Raw genomic sequence first — 25,269 nt, 5'->3', positions numbered from 1 at the left:
CCGGTGTCGCCGCAGCGCCGGGCCCCGGTGGCCGCCGGGAGCTGTAGTTCCCGCCCCCGCGCGGGGGGTGGCGGTCTGGGCGCGCCCTCCCTGCCCGGGCCCGCGCTGGGCCGCGCTGCCCAATCCCCGGCGCGCGACGGCCTCCTCAGGGCGGCGGCGGCGGGACCGAGACCTGGACGGGCACCGGGACCCGCTGAGGGCGCGGGGGTTGCGGCCGGCGGGGACGTATCTGTGCGGCCGCTCCGCTTCGGGGCAGGCGGACGGCGGTGGCGGGTGAGTGTGGGAGCGAGCGCGGCGCGGCGCGGCCTGGCGGCCCGTGTTTTGTTTCCGTTTCTCCCCGGCGCCGCGAGTCTCATTTCCGTTTCGGGTTCAAACAACGACGAGGCGCCGCGGGGAGGAGGAGAAGGAGGAGGATAGCGGGGGGGGGAAGCGGGCGGGGGAGACAACCGGGGCCTGCGGGGAGGAGCGGCCTCGCCCGGCCGCCGCCGGCCCACCGGTCTGGCTGCGCCTCCTGCCCGCTCGCCCGTTGGCGGGAGGGCCCTGGCGGCGGCCCCGCGGCCGGAGGAAAGAGCTGGGCCGCCCCGTCTCCCGAGCGGCCTCGGAACCTTCGGGTCCCGGGAGCGGGAAATGGAGCTGGCGGGGCGCGGGGAAGGGCCCCACGGGGAGCGCGGTGGGGCTGGCGGCGGGGCAAGGGCGAAGTCCTCCCACTGTCACGGCTTGGGGAGAGCCCGGCAGCCTGGACCGAGGTCCGCGAGTCCTCCCCGGGGCATAAAAACTTACTGCTCCACTCGTAAAAAAACCTCATTTTTGGATGAAGACGTACGAGGGCATGTGGCATCTTACGTAGTTTGGTTCCTGGTGTTCGGCCAGGTACGTGCTGCACAGCTGCTTCTCCCGGTTCGGGTTTATTTTTATAACTCCTGAGTATTGATAAGGAAGGAAAGCGCTTGAAATCTGGCATGACTCCACCCCGCTTAGGGGTCTGCTGTCTTTGTCTTAAATCCCAACTGGCTGGTAACTTGCAAAAGCTGTTTGGTAAAGGATGGGTTGTCTGCTTTGTTACCTAGTTAGTGTTGGTATTTACCAATTTGAACACTTAAGAGGGATGGATGCTACCAAATGCTGCATGAACACCAGAGCTTCTCAGGAGCACAAATATCTCCAGTGATTTGACTTCAGTAGCAGTTGATAGTGCATATGGTTTCCGGTGGTTGCCCTCACTTCACAATTACCTGTCAGGATTAAAAACACAAATTCTACTAGTAGAATTTGTGCCCCTATTGTGATGGGCTTATTACTTAATTCCTTGCGTTCCAGGGAAGAGAAAACATAGATCTTAACAGAAAACAGTGGGGTTTCCCCCCGACTGCAAATGCCAAACTGTAGATGATACGGGAGTAGCACTGGGCTGTTGCTCTGTTAACAGGTGCCTTCTCTTAGGTTAGCGGAGGTCTGTGTCAGGCATTATGGTCAGATTCCTTCTTGGATAACAGGTGAGTCTTAGGGCTTTTTAGGTTGAAGGAAAAATAGAAACAAACAGAAATCAGTAGGCTGTAACTTCCACAAATCAAGCACAGTTTTACGTGTTCCGCCAGACAAATGCTGCTGCTGTGGTGTTCCTACCACATTGACCCTCCTAGCAGACCAGGCTGTTTGAGTTCTCCTGTTTCTCAGTAGCCCTCAGTGAAGGCTCAGGAAGCTTACTCCCATATGAACTTATGTACGCTTTTGATCTCTGCATCATTCTGTAGCAAGAAATTTCTCTTAATGTGAAATGTTTATTTTCACGTTTAGACTCATCAGGAGTCTCTCTGTTTAGCATGGGAAAGACAAAATAATTTTCCCCATTATGTTTCTCTGAACTGTTAATGACTGCACATGTTTCCATAATGTTATTCTTCCTCTTTCCACCCATCATCTCCCTTGCTTGCATCTGCGTTCAGTGGAACCATCTTTCTTCCTCTTTCCGTACCTGCTGCCTATGCTCCCCTCTCCTGCCTCCCCCTGGTAATCATAAATGTAGTAGAGCCTGTGAGGTGCAACCAGAAGCCATCTTTAAAAAGTGAGTTAACAGTTACTTGTCCAGTTGCCAATTTGGAGTCCAATCCATAGGGACTTCAAAATATCTTACATAATTCTATATGGTTACTATGCTGATATAATATTTACTCATTGTGCATCACTTTGCATTTTCCAGTATTGAATATTTTCTGCCAGAAATCATTTGAGATGGTGAGTTCTTTCAGAAGGTCTGCACAGTTTTCTCAGTAAATAACTTACAAATACATCAAGGAACAGAAATCCTAGCCTAACCCCTTTTGTGACCTTGCTGGTAAACTCCCTCACAAAAAAAAAAAGTTAACTTGTTGTTTTGGGATTTTAAATCTGATTGCTAATACAGGAAATAATTTCCCCCTTTTTTATGGTACCGGTTAGCTGCTTTGGGATTTTTCAGTAAGGGACTTTGCTCAAACCTTAATTTTGAAAAATCTTTTAACAGTCAACCAGATCACCTGTAACCGTGCCAGTGTAGTTCTTTCAGATACTTAATTAAGCTTGTCTGTATTCTTCAGAAGTGGTGTTTCATTCGTCCCCATTTATTGTGAAGATGATGTACAAGATTAAGTGATATGGAAATTGGACTCCCAGGACCCTGTTCAGTGGCCGCTACTGCTCCAGTTTGGCTGACCCTACCCTGGCAGTTAGGGGATTTTCATAGAACCGGATCTATGAGCAGAACAGATTCTGGTTTTGCTTCTAGTGGTGAGGTGCACCAGACGAGGCTCTGTTTACTTCCTGTCTGGCCCTGCTAGATCTTACAGATTGACATCAGATGCAGCACTTGATTTCTTAAAAACTAATTTTATGTAATAGTTTTTGAAGGGTATAATAAGATGAGCTGTTTTAATTCTTTTAACCTTTTCTGTAAAAACTGTACAACTTGGTTACTATTCCTTTTGAGAAGTTCTAAAGTTTAGTAAGTTCCCTCATTAACTTGTCTTTAAGAAATTCACTTACTAATGATTGGGTCTGGGATAGACTAGTTCTGGGAAAGAGTGATTCCAGGATAGAAACCTTGCTAATCTCTTATGTTGTGGATATTTTAGTAGCGGCTTGTTTTGCTTTTTCTAATGTGATTTTCTCCTCTGTACTCCTACTTTTTACTCCTTTTCCTATAAGTTGGTGGTGTTATTTATTGTAAACTGTTGCTGTATAATTTGGCTCAGTTCTCTATCATATATATTTCATACTTATGATGCATGGGACGGCCAGTGAAACATGATAATAATATACAATCTGTGTCTTTACAGACCAAATGCTGTAATTGTTTCTTTCCCCCTTATGTTCCAACAGACTCCAGTATCGTACAGGGCATGAAAATCTGTAGCGTCAATGAGAATATTGTCACAGAATAGTTTTCCTTTTAATTGCTAACATACTGCATTAATTTGGGACTTAGCAAGATGCGTTTGTTATGCACCTGTCATCATGTGATTGCCCATGAGAGGGATGGGTGGAAAGATGGCACAGTCAGTAAATACTTTATGGTTGAGTTTATTTACCTGTAGAGAAATCATGGATCTTCTGTCTAGCTTTCTGTTGCAGCATTTTATGTAAAAACTGCTGAAATTTATAAGCAGCATCTTTCAGCCTCGCTAGGAAGGTAGTATGTAGCTGAATCTAGATGGCAAAATACGTATAACTTTCAAAGAATTTTCAGAAGTTTTTTGCAACCAGCTACTAAAAGCTGTAGCTGGCCCATGACAAAAACATCCAGTAAATTTGGATGCCTCCAAGAAAATCAATCTTTGGGCTTTGTGCTAATGTCTAGTTATAGTCCTGGATTTGCCCCTGGAGCATTTGTTTGAGGAACAGGTATTGTCATCTATTTTGTGAAAACTGTATTAGCTTTTGGCTTTATTTTTTAGGTGAATTTTTGTCTTTAAAAAGCTATCCTGGTGTTTGGTTTAAAAGATGTTTGATAGGACACAACCTATCATCTAGTTTTGTTTGTCTGTGACTTACAAAAAAATTATTTTCTGTTTATAGCTCTGTTCTTAAGACATTTTAGCCATGACTAAGAGAGAGGCAGAGGAGCTGATAGAAATAGAAATCGATGGGACTGAGAAACAGGAATGCACTGAAGAAAGGTACGTACTGTCTTTGCATTTTGGGGTCCTTAGGCTGCAATTTATTTATTTATTTTCTTTAATTGGTTTCAGATTTGTGACTGCACGCATTAAGTTTGGTTATTCAGATTTATTATTGTGGATTGTGTAATGCTTCAGAGATGGCCATGGTTATGAAATGAGTACAAGTGTTTTCTAGCTAGATGAAAGAACTAACTTTGAACTGGCAGAAGTAACTGTCTCAGTATGATCTCCTTAATGCTGCTGTGGATTGTTTCCACAGTTTTTCAACTTTCTTACCAGATACAAAGTTCTTTATTTTGCTTGTGCTCTTTTCAGTTTTTCTGCTTTGTATCTAATTAATTGGTGGTTTTCTTGAAGTGGAAGTGTAGCCACTATAGGAAACCAGTATAGTGCTATCATATTTTTCAGTCTTAATTGCTTATATCCCAAGCCGTTTTGTTTATCTCTCGCTACATTCTTAGTAGTTCTCTCCGTATTTTGATGTGTGTAGGAATATGCCTACATGTACATGCTGCAGACCTTTCGGCTTCAGTGTATCCTTCTGTAATTGAGATGAACCTTGCAGTTTCTCCGGTCCATTGCTTTGCTGTTATACAGGATCAGTTGTTTTTAACAGAGCAGAAATGATGTTCTGTATCTATTGACTATATTGTTAGGGCCGTTGAAACAGTAGATACCAAAGTCTGATATCATTTAACTTAATTACCTCAATCTGTTTTTTTTCTTCATGATGCTTCCCTTCTAATTTTTACAACTGCTTTTGAAAGTACAGAGAGGCAGTTAATGTGTTGGACAGAAATAGCTGAGGCTGGTAGGTGACCTGCTCTTTAAGAACCTGTTTTGGAAAACTGATTCAGAACTACTTATTAGTTTCTTCTTATTCTGAGCTCCTTGTATATTTTCACTGCTTACAAACTGACTATGTCTGTATACTTTCTGATTTCCTTCTGTGTAAATGTAGAGAGATCAACTGTCTAAGGTCATTTTTAAGATAAGAGTCCCATAACATTGATGTTTTTGAAAGCATACGCCAGTACTGTTGTCACTGTAGTGCAGGGCAACCGTGACATGTGACTAATGTTTCCTTTGGGGATCCCTGTTGTTGTAGTTCCTTCTGGTCATCTCTTGTATGCATTAAGCTTATCCTTGTGCTGACTGGTTAAAAGACATGGCCAATTACTCTACGTGAGAGTTGATGTTTTTTTCTTCTTTGTTCCCTATCTAAGGGATAAGATAAGTTTCTGTGTTTGTTTTTTTCCTTTTAAATATCTAAAAAAAAATATATACATACACATGTACATACATCATATATCTATATAAACATCTTCTAAATATCTTTTCATCTTTTAAATACAGTCTAGGCAAGGCAAATAGAATTAGTTTACATGCAAGTTAATAATGCATAACATACTAATCATGACTTAATCTCTTGAAAACAGTGATCTGAAAATAATCTTGATATTTAACCTAGCTTTTTAACTGTGACGGGGTAAAAAGAGAGTTACACAACTGTAGAATCAATGGGACCAAATTCACTCTCTACTCAAGCTGAGTTTTTCTGCATGGTATTTAGATTTTAGAGTCAGTGTTACCTTCTATGTAGCTTGCTACTAACTTTTTTTTTTAAGCTTTCCTATACCTGCTGTATTAACATGTAGGTAATGATTTGTTGTATTCATTTGGTATTTAAGCATCGTTGAGCAAACCTACACCACCGCAGAATTTGTGAGTCAAGCTATTGACATCAATGAACCAATTGGAAATCTTAAGAAGTTGCTGGAACCCAGACTGCAGTGTTCCTTGGATGCACATGAAATATGCCTGCAAGATATCCAGGTAAATTGAAATGTTATGACAGATTTAACCTCTTAATGGAGAACGATTTTACATACTTTGTCCTTTTCTCCCATTGTCTGTGGAATTCACGCTTCATTTGGTATATTAATTGTAATTAAGAAGTTAATATTTTGTCAGGTTCATTATCATCAGACCATTTAATATGTACGCACTAATTCAGTGTGAATAGAATCAAAACACTTTTGGGGTTCCAAGGGTGGGGGTAAGAAAGCAAAAAAATACCACCTTGCAAGTGAAAGAAGAATGAGGGCAATGACAACACTTTCTTCTCTTGAGGTGCAGCCCACAATATTTGTTGCTGCCTGAACTTCTGAGTCTAATCTTGTTTTGAATCTGAATAAAGCGAGAAGGTTGTTACACTATTCAGGTGCATAGATAGCAAAACATTACTCAAGAAAGTTACCCCCCTACACTATTGCTACAGGCATTGCCACATGTTAGACAGTGTTTAGCTGGATGTTTTAGTTACAGTCATAACTGAACATCTGTGGCTTTTCCAGAAACAACAAGGATAATACTGCTTTAAAGACAAGATTTTTCTATGTGTTAAAAACTGAGAAAAGGAATTGTAGATACTTCTCACAAAGTGAAGGTACTTCCAGGTATTGCATTGCTTCTTTAGGTTAAAAAGTGTCCCTGTGGGTGAAATTAGCTTAAACAGACAGAGTGGCAAGTTCCAAATTCTGATGAAGTTCTGTCTGTCTTGTACTGTATCTACATAGTACTGAAAATATTTGCACGCTTCTTCAGAAAACTTGCTGCAGATGCTGAGTATTTCTGAAGTTTAAAGTAGAATAAGAGTTTCTTGTAAATGTGATACTGTCTAATAAAAATGTGATACCTGTTTTTAAATTTCTTTTTTCAAGCTGGACCCAGATCGAAGCCTTTTTGATCAAGGAGTAAAAACAGATGGAACAGTGCAACTCAGTGTGCAAGTAATATCTAGGCAAGGTAAGCGGTTATGTTTGTCTGCAGCACAGACAAATTAATATTGTAGGAGAGCTTGTGAGCAAACCCAATCCCCTACGATTTCTAGCTGTAACATTGAGAAAATCACTGAATGGTCACATAGCTTCAGAATGTCTCTTTCATTGTGTACTGTGGTTATAAGTAGTAGTGGTAATTAAAATAAATGTCATGGACTGAACTATTAAAAATGGCTTTTACAGTAATTTCATATCAATTTCTAAAACCCAACCAAAACAAAACCGTGTCAAATAGTAACAACTACAGTATGAGGCTCTCATTAAGGATGAGTAATACCAGGCCAAGTATCTAGGCAGGCAAAAGATTTTTTTATTTTTTTTTTCTTTTTTGTCCAGGTAGGTGACAGTTTCATCTTTGTGAGGCAAGTGAGCTTGTGTGCTTGATGAACAATTAGATTGTGAGGCTGTATGTAGCTAACTGAAAATTGGTATGAAAGGCTGGGATCACTATCTATTGTCTGTTTTATTTGGATGAGAATTTGTACTAAAACATTGTGACAAAGAAACATTAACCAGGTGGGTAGGGATTTGTTGATGTATAGTTTTTATTTGTGTTATCAGGTATGACCGGATTTCCCTGTGTTGAATCCTCAGGAATTAGTAGCTTTATTGTTTTACTTTTTGTCCTGTTCTTCTCTTCTGCCCCCTCCATATGACTGAGTGGTAAGACTGCTGATTTGCATTTAATGCTGAGCGTCAGGTGACTACTGCTAAGTTGAATCCTCAGTTCCCTGTATGTAATGGGGATTGAACTAACTTTCTGGTTTTAAAAATAGAAATCTCGTTCAGGGAACTAGAATAACTGCTCTTCATTCATGCCCGGTAACTTGTAGTATACAGTGCTCAGACTTTCAGTTTCAAAAGGATGCAGGTGATAAATGTCTTCACTATTATCTTCCATTTTCTTCCTGTGTTTTGTTTTTTTTTTTTTCTTTAATGTAAAACTGAGGTGTATGATCATATAGCACAAAGGAGCGCGCGCTCTCTCTCTCTCACGTATGCCTGAGTATTTAGTACTTTGATATAACTTTGGAACGATCCTCAGTGTTGCTTCTCAGGCCATGATACTTGACACTCCTAAGCAACTCTTAAGAAATCTGTCTGCTGAAGGCAAGTAAAGTATAGCAGGACAGAATATCAGAAAACAAATAGCATGAATATAAATAATAAAAGGAAGCTCTTTAGATTGCTAACAGGGAAATGGACATGTTACTCTGACTGCAGTGACCATTTAAGCCAGAGAGAAAAAACAGCTTCTCATGCCATCTGCCTATTTTTCTTCTATGGATGAAGTATTGAAAGATTCTTGGTTTATTTATTTTTGTTTTTCCCCAACTTGTACAACATACAGAATTCAGCTAGCAGTAATCAGTGATGCTAATCCTTGTGATGGTTCAGACTCTTATTTTTTAAGAGACAAGGTATTATGTCAGTTAATGTTCTATCAAATTTTGATAAGCCATCTATAAATTCAAAGGAATAAACACCAGCTGAAACATAGTCCATTGTAGTTCTTTTATAACGTTTCATACGAAGGTATTTTAATATAAGTTACAGCAGATGAAATATCAGTCCTATTTATTCTTTTTACTAGAAAGACCATTCTGTCACTCCACCTTGCCTTTAACTCCTTTCTCCTGGTTTGAAGAATGGAGATGTGTATGGTTTTCTTGCCATTGTGAGAATGGCTATTTTGAGTGCAGCCCTGTTGTGTACTGCTCTGAACTAAGCCTCTTGCCAAGTCTGTGGAGATCCGAGTAACTGCATTGCATTGTATTTCAAAGAATTTGAAAAAAGCTTTAATTTGGAAGACCTCCATAGCAAATATTTTGGGTTTGTTTTTTTTTTTTTTTAATCCAGACACAAGTTATATCTGATCAAGGCTTTCTCCTGCCTGTCTGACTACAGATAATATTAGATTAACATTTTGCCATCCTTAAGCTGGTGGGTTTTTTTTTAAGCTACTAGGTGGGGGTTTTTTTCTTATCATATGATAATATGATAAAATTGATTGTGACCCTACCTTTAGTTGTTTTCTTTTTTTTTTTCCTTTTTTCTTGTTTCCTTTTTTTTTTTTCTTAAGAAAAGAAGTGAGTAGGGTGGAGGGAATATAGACTTTTCTGATTGTAAATTCCAGTGCTGGTTGTATGGCATAGGTTGAAATCTTTTTTTGGGAAGACTTCAGAGGTGGAAGTTCTGGCTGGCAGTCTGTCACCCGAAGGAATCTTCTATTTCTTTTTCTACTCCCTTAATCACCAGAGTAGAAGCAAGGTTGAATGGAAGTACTTGCCATGCTTTTTTCAGATGTACTGTGGGAGACGGATACGAGATTGAAAGGGCTAGAATGAGAGCAGCAATCTCTGACAGTCATTGGTTTGAGTGATAGGAGGAGAGAGACCTGTATTGTGAAGGTGGACAATGTAGTTTTGCTTTCTGTTTCTCATTTGCAAACTATACGAACAGATAGTCCAGATAACCTGCCATTCAAATCATTCATGTACCACATACACAAACTTAAACGAGTCAAGGCTGTGTTTGTGAGTGAAAGTGCCTGTAGCTGCTGTTTGTGTTGAGCTCGGTTCTGGCTGTTATGCACACCCAAAGCACACCTGCAAGATTAACATTTTCCCAAACAGATGCTGTTCCACCTACTTTTTAAACACTTGACTGATATAAGAGGTTAGTGTCTAGCTGCTTTGAGCGTTTCTGAGCATGTGTATGTAGCTGTACTATAGATATTTACACAGATTTTGGGACTAGGTGGTGGTTAAGCACAAAAGGTTCTTTGGATTTAGGCAGCTGAAGTACGAGTCCAATTTTAAGTGTGTAACTCCTCATTTGACTGTAGTTTCTAAACTGTTTTTTTGCAGTAACTAGGCTTTTACTATTTTTAGTGTTTAAAGGAGTGATTCATAAGTGTAATGAAACATACTGATTTAGATTAAAGGTGCAGTTTGACTAATGTCCTGTCTCTGGCTGTGGTCAATACTAGACATTTCAAGGAAAAAACCCAGGCAGGTCAGTCTTAACTGTAGTATATTCAGACAATTAGCAGTGAAGGGGCTTGTACTGGCAACATCTGGACACGTCCTGATAGCTGCTCTCCTTGAATTTTTGTACTTTTTGTATGAGTTTATACTTCTGGGCTGTGTGGACACCTGTTTTCTCCTGCAGTAAAGGTAAAGGGAGAGATGTGAGAAGAAATGCAGGCAAACCCAGTGAATTAATGTTGATCTAACGTTGCAGTAGGTTAGGTGGCAGACTGTTACTTCACAACATTTTTACTTACAAGCTAATTCTTCTACAGAGATTCATCACTTTGATCTCCATGTTTGCATTATGGATAAAGCAGTATATTCACGGTTCTTTTGACAAGTAGTTATTTGACAGGCAGAGAATTATTTTGTTAAGCAATAGTGAACTGTTCCTCTCTAGAAGCTTTTTTCTTTACTTTTTTGAAGATCAAAAATAGAATCTTAACTCTTGGTGCTTTCCCTTACCCGTTTATATCTGACTTTGAAGGAAGCCTGTGCTGCGAATGTTAATCTTAGATGGCCTAGGTAACTAAAACACTCTCCAAAGTAAGGTTTTTTTTTGGTTTTTCTTCATGTTTGCTGCTTCATGTAATCAACCACTTTCTGATTATCTACATCTGTTTTCACTTCCTTAATTTGATACTGCTGCATGTTGTACTCATGGTCTTTGTAGTGTTCCTTTTCTAATATTTTTCTCAAGCTGAATTACTTTTAAAGTTTAGAGGAATACTTGTCTGAAAAATACTTGGTTTGTTCTTACTTGTACTACAGGTAAATACTCCATTTGTTTTCCCTTCTAAACTATGAATAGGTTGTGGTTTTAGCTTTTAAGACCATCACCTACAGAACCTACCATCTCACATTGAGTTTTAATATGGATTAGATGGGAGGCACACAAAGTAATACTTCATGGCACAAGATGTTGAAGTTATTCTGGCCATGTGATGTTCTGTGAATCCTACTGTCAACTGCCTAACTCTTGTCAAGGTTTTCCAAGTCATGCTAAAATGGATTTTTACAGATTATTTTTCTAATGTCCAAATATGTTTGACGAAAATCTGTTAAAGAAGTGTGGTTGTTAGATGTTATTATAATGGAAATTATGTCACAAAAATGGAAAGTTTTTTTTTTTTTTTTCTGTTTAGCATATTATAATGACAAGAAAAATCTTCTGTACACTGTCAGAAATTTGGTGAGGCAGCAATTGGAGAAAACACCTTCTTAGAATATGACAGAGGTGATGATACAAAGCATTAATAGCATTACTGGATGTATTCTTTATTGCTGCAGAATAGATACAGACATATGTGCCAACTCCATGGTCTAGTATCTTAAATGACAGATGTAAAACCAAAACATGAACAGCTAATAAAGCTTGAAACATGAAGAATTTTCTAGTTTTCTTTGAAGTTGCTGTTGAACACACTGCCTCTTGCAGGGCACTGAAAGAAAATGTTAACTCTTGTGTGTAGACCCAAGAGATAGCAGAGAAATACTGTAAAGCCTGAGAGAAATGCCTTTTGGTTGGGGGGAAGAGGTGGGTGTTCGTTTTGGTTTTTTGGGGCTCTGCTTTTTCTCCTGTGGTTCAGTATATTTCTTACAGACCAAAGTACTTGTTCTTTATGCCCACATGCTGAACGTTCTGTTCAAGATATGTGAAATGGATCATCTAAATAGAACAGGAAGCTGTAACACCGGGGAAGGAAAGAGGGACAGCTTTGTATTCACCTTACCAAAGTGTATAGTGTATAACAGAATATGTCATTCTAATTTAGAACACTTGCAGAAATTTGATGATGCTTTTGTGTCATGCTTCTTTCACAAGTATGCTAACATCTATTAATCAGAAAGCTTTAAAATAATGTTTTTGTCATATTTGCTTTGCTATCTTTGTTTTGTGTTTGTTCTTTCTATACCTAGGGATAGAGCCCAAGTTAAACATCCTTGAAATTGTGAAGCCTGTGGAGACTGTGGAGGTAGTGATTGACCCAGATGCTCATCATGCAGAAGCTGAAGCTCACCTTGTTGAGGAAGCTCAAGTGATAACCTTGGATGGAACAAAACATATTACAACAATTTCAGATGAGACTTCTGAACAAGTGACACGATGGGCTGCAGCGTTGGAAGGCTACCGAAAGGAGCAGGAGCGCCTTGGAATACCCTATGGTAATAACACATGACTCTCTGTGTGGTGGGGTGGGGGCTAGTTATTTTGTTTGTTTGGGGGGTTGGCTTTTTTTCATAAATGATAATTAATTTTGGTTATATAATTAAAGTGCTCCGATACCTCAGAGAAGGCTTCTTATGGCATGGGTAAGTACAATGCAAATACCTCTGCATAAGAGATGGCTAAAGAGACATAGAATCAATGCTTATAATAGTTTCAGTAAAATAGTGCTTTTGCACCAGAACCTTCTTGTCATTGCAGTTGTTGGAAAGCAGCTTTATTCTTCGTCCCTTCCTTAAAAATGTGTGTTAGTGATAAAGCTCTTTTTCATGTGTGTCTGAATTTGAACTAGACTCAGAACTTGGTGGGGGTTACCTCTAAAGAGACTGAAACAAATTGTTCATAGGTTGTGGGATGCTGACCATGGTGTAAAATCAGATTTTGCATGGAAAGCCATACTTGGCTTCAGCATAGTGGAAAAAGATGATTCAAAACTGAATATAACTATTCTGGTAGATCATCATCTCTTTTGAATTAATGTTACTTAGCAGGCTGCTAATTTAATGTTAGTTTAGAAAAAGCATCTCTGAATGCCTGTTTAGGATTGAGCTGAAATTGTGGGTTTTAGACCTACATCATGTTCAGGAGATTATCCAGCTGAGTTGCTGCTTGTGATTTGCAGAAATGTACTGTCAAGGCATATTCAGCTCCTGAAGCTATTGTATCTAAGCAGACCTGCAAAACTGGAATATATTTCGCGAGTGGGATATTTGGAAGTGTTTAAGAATTCCAGTGAAGTCACAGGTCTTTGCAGGACATGTAGCTTGACAATATTTTGAACGTATGTTTGATCACTAAAGCAGTGGCTTTTTCATGCCTTTTTGTTTCTCTCACTGGCAAGTATTTCCAAAATAGCCTTTGTTGTGCTAGGTCGGTTGATAATCAGGGATTTGACGCAGAACGTTTTTAAAAAAAAAAAAAAGTGAGGCGTTATCAGGAGCAGACTGATATTCTTCAGCATGCTCTCCCATTAATATAAGAAGAAAATTACTTAAAACTGTGTTACATTGAATGGTATTGTTAATAAACTTTAATAGTGTTGCTGCTTTAAGAAAACCCTATAACCTACAAGCGTGACTTTCAAAGTTTAATGTCTTGTGTCATGGGAGTGCAGATTTTCCAAGAAAATAATACTGGTTGATTAGGTTGATTATGGCAGAGATCTCTGTATTGAGAACAATAGTGGTCTCTTGACATGAGAAAAATATGCTGAAGTGCCTTCCTAGAAAGACGAAAATTTTAAATGTTATTTGAGTTGACATTTCAGGGACTTGGGCTGAAATAAGGCATCACTAAGTTCTATGTTATGATACAGTTGGAAGTTTCTGAGAATAAAGAATGTTCTTAAGATTCTTTTGTCATCCCCCAAACCCAAAAAAAGCCTTATTTTTTTTTTCTTTCTTTTCCCAATGTTTGTAAATATACATCTTAAAAAATAGGGAAAGAGGCTAGTTTCCTTCAGGGTCGTGAGGCTTGGTTCTGTGAAGCTATCTTAAATTATTCCTTGAATCTTTTAAAAAGGTGGGTTATGTTGTTATTAAAAGTCAAGTCCAGTCAGTAAATAATCATCATCCAGAAAGATGGTGGTTTAGTATCTTCATCAACAAATTACCAGCTTTTTGATGAAAATTCACTGACGATAACATTTTTGAACGCTTAAAGCCTTTTGGTGTGGCTTTTCCCAAAGGATTACGTTGCATGGTTTTAGATAGCATCAGTGAAAAATGGTGTAATGTTACTGTCCTTTAAACAAAATGGAATTTGTGGTTTCTAGATAATGTTCGTAGACTTAGAAAACTTTGCTTTCTTTAATTCTTAAAATAAAAACTTGTCAAGGTGACATCTGTTTGGGTGTAATTTAGAAATACAATGCTAATTGTCTAGTTTGTATACTCTTTGTTGGGCTGAGCCACATATTCATGGTCTGGCTGACTTGGGGAGACAGCACCAGTTGATCCACTCAGCTGTTGATAGCTGTTTATGGTAACTGTGCTTCTGGATGTTATGTATTTACATTTATGGAAGTTTTTATATAATTGAGCAGGAACCTTGCAGTATGTAATGAGGTGATTTGCATTTTTGTCTCTCTTTTCCCAGACCCAGTGCAGTGGTCGACAGACCAGGTGCTTCACTGGGTGGTGTGGGTGATGAAGGAGTTCAGCATGACTGACATTGACCTCAATGCGCTCGGTATTCCTGGGCGGGAGCTCTGCAGCCTCAGTCAAGAAGACTTTTTCCAGCGCGTCCCGCGGGGAGAAATCCTCTGGAGCCATTTGGAGCTTCTTCGAAAGTGTATGGGAGACTTTTCTGTAACAAATTTAACTTATTCCCCTTCCTCCCTTCTCTCTCTCTTTTTTTTTTTTTTTTTTCCCCTTCTTTCTTTCTTTAAAGATGAACTCGTGAGCAGTTGTTCTTCCTCTGTTTAATATTGGCAGTAAAAACGAGGGCATCAATACAAGATAACAGGAGATATTAGTGAGAATGTCTGCTGTTATGAAACATGTCTGCATACTAAACGCTGTTTGTCTGTCTTTCATCAAACTTCATAACTAACAGGGAGGAAGCAGTGACTGGTGATTGCTCCTTTGTTTTAATAAAGATTTTTAGTTTGTGCATCTCCTGAATTTGACAGTTTTATAATTAAATATTGATTGTAAGTTATTTAATGTACATCTCTCATATAGAAGTGAAGATTATTAAGCATAGGCAACAAAATCCTTAGATTGTTCACAACATAACTGGTAAGTGATGCATTATGTGCATAATACAATAATTTATATGTACATTTACCGTGCTTGGATGTAACTTGGCAGACTAAAAAGTATTTCCATATTCATTTACATGATATAGCTAAAGGTTTCAGGGGATGGAGAATGCATAAGATACCTTGAAATTCACGATGTACATCCTTATTTCTAAAAATTGAATCACAGATGTTAAATGTCTCTACTCATAAGACGATGAGCTATGCATGTCTCTTGCAAATTGAAACCCAATTTTGACTTTTTTCCTCTCTGAAATGTGAAAGGTTTTGATCTTCAGGTGACTTGAAATTTGTGGGTTAAATAAAAACTTACTATTTCTTTTTTCTAATTTGCAGATGTGTTGGCTAGCCAAGAACACTCTGGAGAAATAGCAACTGTTACTATTGATCAGCGTAAGTACTTCTGCCAGCAGTTAATTCATACAATTAACTGTTTGCAGGTTCAGCACTGTACTTTGGTTCAGCGCTATAATAGTACATCAGAAAATCACTCGAGAGAGTAGTTTTCCTTGCTGAGGGGAGGAGGGCCTATTTTAAACTTCAAGACAAAACGTTGGTTTTCTTGGTATTTTGTTACTGAAAGGTGTATGACCAGAACTATGAAAGTTTCTAACTTTTTCGTTTCGGATGATACGTTTTTCACTCTCTTGAAGTAAGCTGTCTAGGATACATATTTAAGGTCTTGAGTTGTTCTAGTGTTTTAGGTTATATATTGCATTAATGAATGGATATACTAAAATGTTATCGTTTCAAAAGAAAGCGTTTCCAAAAGTTGCAAGGGAGTGGGGAGTGTTGAAGAGGGGACTTGTTTAGAAACTGATACTAGAAAAAATACATTAAAGTAACTTTCCAGTTATTTGAAACTTATTCTTCCATCTGAAGCAGCGTCATCAATTATTAAAATGAATCAATTTTCAGAAGACTTGGAAGCAGCTTACATGTTACACAGATAGACCATGTATTATATCCTGGGTTTGTGTCTAGTTAAAGCCTCTAGAGTGGGCGTTTGGATCTTCTTACACCATTGCAATAGAAAATTATTTAATTGCTGTTTGAATAACAGGCATGAAGGGTTGTGCAGTGATTATAGAGAAAAGTGCATTAGGGTAGATCATATGGGAACAGCATAAAGGTGAAAACAAAGGCACGAGAGGGTTTTTTGTTATGGAAACATGTCATACACACGATAATAAACTAAAGCTGATGCTTTATCTGTAATGTGGCATCTCTGCTACAAGTCTAAAACCACAATTTCCACTGTAAGTAGTAAAAAGTCTTTAAATTATTCTTAGCATTGTGACTTACATAGTGTGTCTTTTTAGCAGAGGAAAAACTAGCTCCTAGATGTTATGATAATACAGGTAATAAATAATATATGCCTATTTCTGTGCCAGCAATTTATAATTGATGTTCTGCAATGTTCTCTACTTTACAGCTGTGCAGATTATTCCAGCATCTGTACAGCCTGCTACCCCAACCACCATTAAAGTAATAAACAGCAGCGCAAAGGCAGCTAAAGTACAGAGAGCTCCGAGGATCTCTGGGGAAGATAGAAGTTCCCCTGGGAATAGAACAGGTATCGTCTCCATTATTTTTAAATGCAAATGCAGTAAACACTCATTAATTTGAATTGCAGTTTTGGATGGCATATCTTTATCACTCTAGATGTCAGGTCTGTAGAAGTCCACGTGGTATGAAGGGGACCGTAGCTACAAAATATATCACAGGCACATGCAGACCTGGCAGGTTGGTTAGCTCATGCAGGCACTATGTTAATGTGGTCCCACAGCTTTTGAGTCCTGCAGTAAATGAGATGCATAAAATTGTTTCTCTTCCTGTTGCTTAAGTCTGTCCTCTCAAACCACTGCATAGCATTTACTCAAGCTTTTAAATTCTTTCCATTTGCAGAAAGGGAAGAAAATAAACTGTATGTCGTAGAATGCTAGCTTAGCTGCTACTTGCTCTGCTTTTCCCCACTGCCCCACACAATTCAGTGACTTCAGAATTTAGCAAGTTTCAGATTCCTGTTTTGTTAAATGAATGCACCTTCTGGAAAATGACACACTAAATCTGCAGTTTATTTTTTGGAATTACTGTTAGTCATACATACTTTTTGATTATTAATAACTCATCTTAATTTCTTTATCTTATTTTTTCTTGCTGTCATTTTTGCTTTGGTTCTCTTCACTGTTGTGAATTTTTCTGTTAAAACCTTTCCTCGCCTTTCCTTTGAATTTTTGTTTTAAACTCTCCATAAAAGTCTATTATGATATCATTCAGGATTATTAGGCCAAGATTTTATCAGCTGATGTCAGTGGAGAATACACTGTGTTTTTCCCTTTAGACATTAGGTCTGCTATTTGTATTTCATTGTGAGTTTAGAAATTTAACTGCAGATGTTTGGGAGAAAAAGAAGTCTTAATGATTGGATACGAAAGATGTTATATTGACTTAAGCTGAAACCCCACTGTTTTTGTATTTCTAACATTAATGTTGGAAATTTGAGACTAAACTATTTTCTTTTTAAAACAACTTTTATTGCATATATCTATATAGGTGTATGTGCCTGAATAGGAATAAGCAGCTCTTGCTAAATCTGTTCTATTTTAGGGATAGATATATGTCTAAATGACTAGGTTTACTGTTGTGTAATTTTTTTTTTCTTAAGTTATAGAGACAGATTTATGAGAAGTCTTGATTATCTATTCATTTTTTCACTGTATTCATCAGTTTCTTTTTTTTTAATAGATTAATACCAATGACTTCACAGGAAAATGTTTACAACAGAACAATTAGAAGAAATTAAGTGCAGGTTTTCCTTCCATCATATATTCTGTGTTGGTCTACTTTAATACGTTGGTGGAAAATTCTTAGCTGTGAGTGGAACATAAAAAGGACTAATTAAAATGGATCTTGTTATCCCTATTTCAACAGGAAACAATGGCCAGATCCAGTTGTGGCAGTTTTTATTAGAACTTCTCACTGACAAAGATGCTCGGGACTGTATTTCTTGGGTTGGTGATGAAGGAGAGTTTAAACTGAATCAACCTGAACTCGTTGCGCAAAAATGGGGACAGCGCAAAAACAAACCCACAATGAACTATGAGAAGCTTAGTCGGGCTTTGAGGTAAGAAGCTTCAGGAACTGATCAGATATGAAGTGATTTGCTTCCACTTGGCTAATGCAGGACTTGCGGCTTGTTTAGTAAAGGGATAAAGCAATTTTCTGAAGCTACTCCTTCCCATCAGATTGTACTATGCTCAGGGGCAAGGTATTTGTTGGGTTTGTGGGTTTTTTGTTTTGTTTTTTTTTTTAAAGAAGCTAGTACAATAACTTCTTGAACATTTGAAAATACATTTTATTTTTTCAAGATTTTTGAATGCTGACATGATAGTTAATTTGGGTAGCTCACTATTGGAAATAAGTTTCTTTTTGATGTAGCACTTACGCTTTCAGTATTGTGCCAAACAATATTGATTATTGGTGAAAGATAGAGAAAGATATGAATATTCTGAATTATTGATTTATTTTTATATTTTACCATTTACTTGTTCATGTTCCTTTTGCTCTTGTTATGGTGTAAAGCAATACTTTCCTGTAACTACGTAATCATTAGTAGTTTTCTGTATGTAACAATTTTTTTCTGTATGTAACATAACTTTTTCTAAGTTCCGATATTCATGGATCCATTTCATTATTCTTATGGTAGGGATGTTAAATTGAAAAATGGATTCGGTAGGTAAGTTTTAACAGTTGTGGTTCCAACATAGTGAACTTCTATCATCTGAAGAAATGGAAGCGTTTCAGGCTGTCTTCATTCCATTATGATTTTGTACTTGACATTGGTAAAAGGGACTTGTATTATTGAATCACTGTAGGTGATGTGCTTGAGGAGGGGGGAAAACACTAGTAGCTGAACTTTAGACTACTTTTTATCCCTGATTATTTTGGCCTCTGGAATCATTTGACGACACATTGATGTTCTCTGAAATCATTAAGATTGAACTTCTAATTTCTTACTCTGATACCATTAAATCTGTTTCTCTTGATTAGTTTTCAGAAAAGGTATTTATTGCCTAATCTTGCGAATTATTTAAGCAGTTTTAAGTTTATTAGTGAAGTGGTGTATGGTTGAAATCTGAGATCTAAGATTTACTTTTCAGCATTTCCACTTTTGGCTACACTATTTTTCTAAATGGAAGTAAACTCCTCCAGCATTGTTTAAAAAAAAAAATCAACTTTTATTTAAAAATACCTCTATGAGAAATGATGGTAAAGTTACCATATTGTGGCTTTCTAGTCTCTTAGAGAGAATTTAAATAATGTCAATATTGGTAATGCTGAATGAGTACTTCCAGTGGGGGAGAGCGAAGTCTAGAAGACCACGACTGGCACAGAGTCAGTAAAGAACGACTGCTCAGTATGTCATTTACGTGAACAGGAGGCATCAGAAAAAACTGGCAGGCACCAGATACTCAGCTTAACTATGCCCTTTCGTTTTAGTTTGTGCCTAACTTCTTTAGGCACAGTATCGTGGATGCCAGAATTCATTCCTGAGCTTGAGAGGAAATTGTAAAAATTAATGAAAAAGAAATATTTTGAAGGATGTTAAGTATGGGAAGATGCAACTTCTAGACATTCCTGAGCCCCAGATTGTAGAAAGCAAGGAAGAGCATCATTATATGTTTGCTCTCTTTTCCTTTTCTTTTGTTTCTCTTTTCTACTCCGCTTTTCCTTAGGCATCCCCTTTTGGTTTGTTGGAGTCTATAACCTCCTCTAGATAGATCTTTACTCTGGTCTTGGGTGGCTGTTCTTGCATTATTTATATGTATTAAATTAGAATGCTACTTCTTTCATAGAATCACAGAATCCCTTGGGTGAGAAGGGCTTCAGGAGGTCTCTGGTCCAACCTCCTGCCCAAAGCAGCAGGGCCTTTCTAGTAGAGCTGCTCCCCAGCCTGTATTGTTGCAATTACCTGTTTTTGTGAATCTATGCATTTGTGCACTGAAGGTATATATGAAAACTTTCTGGAATGTAGAAATGATGTAAATGGTGCTAATGTTTTTTGGGGTTTGTCAACAAACTCCGCAGAAGATCTCAAAGGCAGCTGAAGAACTTCAGAATAATGTTCTTATCACTGGGATATTAAACAGATGTCTGCACAGTAATTAGCATAAATCACTATTTGAGAAGTTTTGCGTTTATATTTTAGTTGCAGAATTACAGAAATCACATTTCTCAATGTTGCCATTTTGGCAGCTGCATCAATATTGACATGTTTTCTAACACTTGAATGTCTAAAGGGATGTTTAATGCCTCTTGCTACTCCCATGATACACACTGTTGTCAGGCTAAAGTCTTACTAAAACAAAAATGGTAATATGTTTTGTTTACTAATGTACTGAAATTACTGTGTTAATTATTGATTAATATAGAAAATGGTGTTGATATTACTGGGAAATGTGCTAGATCTGCCCAGCTGTAGGAAAAACAGGCTGTAGAGAAACTAGGGAAGGGTGGAAAAAAGGAAGAGCAACGTTTTTTGTTACACACACCTTGGCAAATTTTCTTAAAATCAACATCTGTTTAATTATCCAGTGGGGAAGTGAGACTTGAAGAAAAATAATTTCCTGTACAGTTTTCCATTAGAACTAGAAGACAAAAGTTAGTCTTTTAATTGACTTCATTTTGTTGGTGAATAAGAATCATCTTTGCTTTACAAGCGTGTCACTCAGAGGACTGAGCTTTAGATGGTCAAGAAATCTGGGCTGTTTTGTGAGATGGGCTGATTTGGGTAATGATTTTGAGGAAATTAAATTGTGGGGGGGTTTTTTGGGGTTTGGGTGGTTTGGGGGTTTTTTTGTTGGTGTGTTTTGGGATTTCTTTGGTGGTTTTGTTTTGTTTGGTGGGGGTTTTTTTTATTTGGTTTGGGTTTGGTTTTTTGGGTTTTTTTTTGTTTGTTTTGGTTTTTGTGTTTTGGGTTTGTTTTTTTTTTTTTCAAATCTATCAGAAGCTCGTTAAGGTCCAAGGTAGCAAGGTTAAGGACCTTAACCTTGTTAAGGTCCAAGGTAGCAAGGTTAAGGACCTTAACCTTGTTAAGGTCCAAGTTATGTCCCAGCCACTTTGGTTTTCATAATGAGAAATGTAACATGCATACTATTAAATGCCTGCAGTGAGACAAGAACAGCAACAAAACTAAAATTCTAACTTCAGCTCTATTGGTCTTACCTGAAGATTTATAATCTCTGGAGTCTCTGGAGTACAGTGGGTCATACAGACTTTATGTTACCTTTTAAGGCATTTCTGCTCAGTCTGATAACTCTTCTGTGACACAATGTAAAAAGTATTCATAGTTTGTAGAAGTCACTTCTAGCTGTAAATAAAGGCAAAGGATGTAGTTTTGACAACATATGACCTATACAAAAAAAGAAAATACAAAACCATACTTTTGTAGTTTTACTTCCATCTTAGAAAACAATAGGGAGAGAGTGGCTGCTTTACTATCATAGAAACCAGAATGCTTATTCAAACTGTTTCCAACCTGAATATTTTCCTCAGAAAAAGAGAGACAAGAGTAAAAAAAGCAAAAGACAATAATAAGGGGGGAGACAACATTTTCTTAAGGCCAAGCACTATATAAAGCTTACCCACACATATACCGACACCCACCCCTCAGCTGTTTTTAAAGTGCTCAGAGACCTTCATTTCTTAACTGGTGCTTCCTACAGATTATAAAATGATTAATGTGGTTTGTTTCTCCTTAACGTATCAAGGTACAGGGACAAGTTTCAACCCTCTTCCCTTGGTATATGAAATTACATGAGAATCATGATGAGAAAAGATTTGTATTTTAGCCTCTAAGTGACCTTAAGTATATGACTGATGTGTATGGAAGTTACTGATGCTGAAAGTTTTACTTTTTTCCCCCTTTTTTTTTTTCTTTTTACAGGTATTACTATGATGGAGACATGATCTGCAAGGTGCAAGGCAAGAGGTTTGTGTACAAATTTGTCTGCGACTTGAAAACTCTCATCGGATACAGTGCAGCAGAGTTGAATCGGTTGGTCACAGAATGTGAGCAGAAGAAGCTAGCCAAGATGCAGCTCCATGGCATCGCACAGCCAGTTACCGCGGTGGCACTAGCTACAGCATCCCTGCAAACAGAGAAAGATAATTAAGCACTAGGACCTGACGGTGGGAGCTTGAGGCCTTTCCTCTATAACCAGAGCAGTTGCTGCTCTTACCTTTATCAGAATTGGAAACTTCTTTTGTTTCTTGACAGTACAGTATAGTGCATGATTTTCTACAAAGAACTGGGACTCGCGTAAACTTGGATCTTTTAACAGCATATATTTCAGTGTAAGTTAAGGGATCACCACAACTTCTGCAACTTTGAGTCAGGGCCTCTATGGTATGTGATCTGAAACTGGTGAGAAAGGTTGAACTGGTCAATGCTCTGTGTCCACAGCTGTACAAAATTAATTTTTGCAGCGCTTTTAACAAAAATGAAGTACCTAGAGCAAGCAGGCTGGTCAGTTGTCTGAACTCAGTCCTTCCTAGTCTTTTGTTCTCTGCTGAACTACCAAATGGCATTTGATGCTTTCGAAGTTAAATGTGCTTTCATTATTCTCATTTAATCAAGCAGAGTCAAAAGACACATTAAACATTACAAAGCATCAGGTTCTTAAAATAGCTTCTGTGTTTATAAGCCAAGGAAACTAAGACTAGACCGAACGGAAGATCAGTGCTGAAGAAGGAGATCCAGGTTTAGATCTGGCTTAGGTGAAAAGCCAATTATAAGTATTTCATTGTACTGTGTAGGTAATAAGCATATATGAGGGCAAGTACTTTAACCGTTTTGAAGGACATTGTTAACGCTAGCCATTTAGCAAAAAACGAAGATAAACTTCTTCCTCCGCTACCACCCCCATCAGGTGATTCGAAAACTTGGAAAAAATAGCCGTCGCCTAAAGAATAGTTTGTTTTGGTGGGGGATTTTAATGCTCTTCTGCAAGGTGCTTCTACCTGCACAGTGGTCAACCTTAGGAACTGAAGACTTAAGTTAATCACAGTCAGTAGTCCCTCTTTAGAAACAAAATGCAAGTTGAAAATAGTTTTACAGAGAACTGAAGTTTGATTTCCAAATTATTGTACAGTTGGACATATATTAAAATACAAAGATGTATTTTTTATTTAAAATTAATTTCTTGCTGAACTTCAAGTGATGTTTTTGAAACTTCATAAGCCAAACGCGTGCTCCAGAACTGGGTGCAATTTGAAGTCTGAATGATGAATAGAAATAGATGGAATGTGTCCTGAAATCTAAGATATGGAGAGTACTTCATGCAAACTTACACGTGCAGTAAAAAGTAGGCTGCAACTTTTGAGCTTCTGTTCCGATGCCTATTAGACTTTTTCTGTTAATGGCTGAAAATGGTGTGGTTTTGGCTTTGCCCCTACATGTTATTGAACAGTATAAATATCGTGTTACCGTGCATTATTTTCCAACATTATGTAAGAGAAACCCCCTCTGGTAATACTGAACAATTAAAATGCAAATGGGTAAGGGAAAACCTTAAATTCTGTGAGGGACTGAGCTGTTCTTAAACCTTAAATCAAAAGTGCTTGTACCATGAGGTTCTGAATGTAAAATGTGTTTATGCTGAGTAAGGAGAGCACTGGACTGTTGCTCGTATCTGAAAAGGAATGGTCATACTTGGAGGCAGAGGGCAAAGAACACAGAAAACTCACGTTTATTTTAAAGATGCATTGAGGACAAAGCTTTTTGTTTATAGGTTCATCTGCAGATAGCTTTTGCTTAACTCGAAACCTTGCATGTAGTTAGTTATAGCCTACTTTTTTCATCATCACCACGATGACAATTTTTATTATTCTTTTTTTTTTTGTGCCAGATTCTTTCAGTAACTCTTAATACTGTTTTCACTCTCAAGCTCTTAAAGCACTCCATCTGCTGAGCATGCTGGGTTTATTTTTTTTAAAAATAAAATCTCAAGCCCTGAAAGTGATGTGTAAATGCATCTGTCACAAGAGGTCAACCATCAATCCATTTATTACTGTTACAGTCGTCCGATTCCACCAGTTGGCAAGTGTTTGGGGTGACGTATGCGAATAGGTGCGCGTTTGCTTGCTAAGAATACGAGGAAGCCGACAGTTGGGCGGCAGCAGCTATGTACATACCGCCGCTCCATTACTAAACGCAAGTCCAATACAAGTCACTAGTTATATTTAGCAGAGTTCATGAGAGGTCTTTGTAGGTAAAATACAGTACAAAAAGAAGAGGAGCTTAAAATACCAGCTTTCTAGGTCAAACTGGACCGTGGGAGGATAAACGAACAGCAAGGTTGAAATGTAATAGCAATACTTCATCCCCTTCCATGTTTTTGTTACGTAAGCCCCCTAGGGGAAACTTCCGATATCACACTTTCTTTGTAAATACATCTGCTTATTATTGTGCAGCTTTTCAGTAGGTATGGTAGTCCTTTGGGTTCTTTCTTGTGGGATCATCTGCTTTTCCCGCTGCCTTCTAATGAGTAAAGAAGGATTCTTTCAAACAGTATAAAATCACTGTCACATTCTCTGTAGTGGAGGGAGAAATCTGTGACTAACTTGATGTCTTCAATAACATAAAAGATGTAGAATATATCGTCAAAGGTTGTTCTGTTGCTGCCAGAAGGAAAACATAGAAAGAATATTCGCAATTTTTTGTAAAACGGAAGGGGTTTTGCATACTTTTTACTCTTTAAATAAAGACACTTATACTCTGCTAATAATTATGTATTTCTTTTGTGGTTTGCATTTTTTTGGTAATTTTACATGAAACAATTATTTTCTATTTTTACTCTGATAAAATATTTGTGCATAAAATGTCAATATAGTAAAATAAAAATGTTATACAGCTGATGCCTGTTGACTTAATTTTTCAGAAAGCCATTGGTGATGTCATTCAGGGGCAACCAGTTTAAAGATTGCTACGTGCACTTTATCCTCATTACCCTTAAGATCCCAAGCTCGTTAGAGGAAGAAGGCAGACTGACTTTCTGAAGGTGCATCTTCTTTGAGTCAGTACTTGGCTCTGCGTTTCTGCTTTTAAACTGGAACTCGGTGTCCTTCATTGCTGAAACCGCTTTCTTTTAACATCGTAATTGTAGGTCTCAAAATGGTGCTTTGATAAAAATAATGATGAAAACTTCACAGTAGGATGAAATGGAGCCCTGTAGAATAGTTC

The 25,269-nt window shown here is 38.0% G+C and overlaps 1 protein-coding gene across 2 annotated transcripts; it reads left to right on the top strand.

The window, feature by feature from the left end:
* The first annotated feature begins 118 nt into the window (after positions 1–118).
* On the top strand, positions 119–24,944 carry GABPA (GA binding protein transcription factor subunit alpha). 2 transcript variants are annotated; one of them, XM_054193855.1, is made up of 10 exons: positions 119–273; positions 4,051–4,151; positions 5,846–5,990; positions 6,878–6,962; positions 11,953–12,198; positions 14,357–14,551; positions 15,360–15,416; positions 16,459–16,599; positions 17,958–18,150; positions 21,973–24,944. In XM_054193855.1, exons 2-10 carry the CDS (start codon positions 4,075–4,077, stop codon positions 22,199–22,201), a joined length of 1,368 nt encoding a protein of 455 aa, XP_054049830.1. In that variant the 5' UTR covers positions 119–273; positions 4,051–4,074; the 3' UTR covers positions 22,202–24,944. The 2 variants fall into 2 exon arrangements, with proteins under 2 accessions (XP_054049830.1, XP_054049840.1); XM_054193865.1 differs by lacking the exon at positions 119–273 and adding an exon at positions 496–870.
* Positions 24,945–25,269: the final 325 nt, after the last annotated feature.

Source organism: Rissa tridactyla, chromosome 1 (genome assembly GCF_028500815.1).
Source record: "Rissa tridactyla isolate bRisTri1 chromosome 1, bRisTri1.patW.cur.20221130, whole genome shotgun sequence".
Taxonomy (NCBI): domain Eukaryota; kingdom Metazoa; phylum Chordata; class Aves; order Charadriiformes; family Laridae; genus Rissa; species Rissa tridactyla.
Note: the sequence above shows the minus strand (reverse complement) of the source record. Positions and strands in the feature narration are given on the sequence as shown.

Bases quoted from the DNA above. Each gene is read 5' to 3' on its own strand.
- GABPA (XM_054193855.1), top strand. From the start codon at position 4,075: ATGACTAAGAGAGAGGCAGAGGAGCTGATAGAAATAGAAATCGATGGG. The intron at 4,152-5,845 runs GTACGTACTGTC...TTGGTATTTAAG, and splicing joins CAGGAATGCACTGAAGAAAG to CATCGTTGAGCAAACCTACA. The intron at 14,552-15,359 runs GTATGGGAGACT...TCTAATTTGCAG, and splicing joins TTTGGAGCTTCTTCGAAAGT to ATGTGTTGGCTAGCCAAGAA.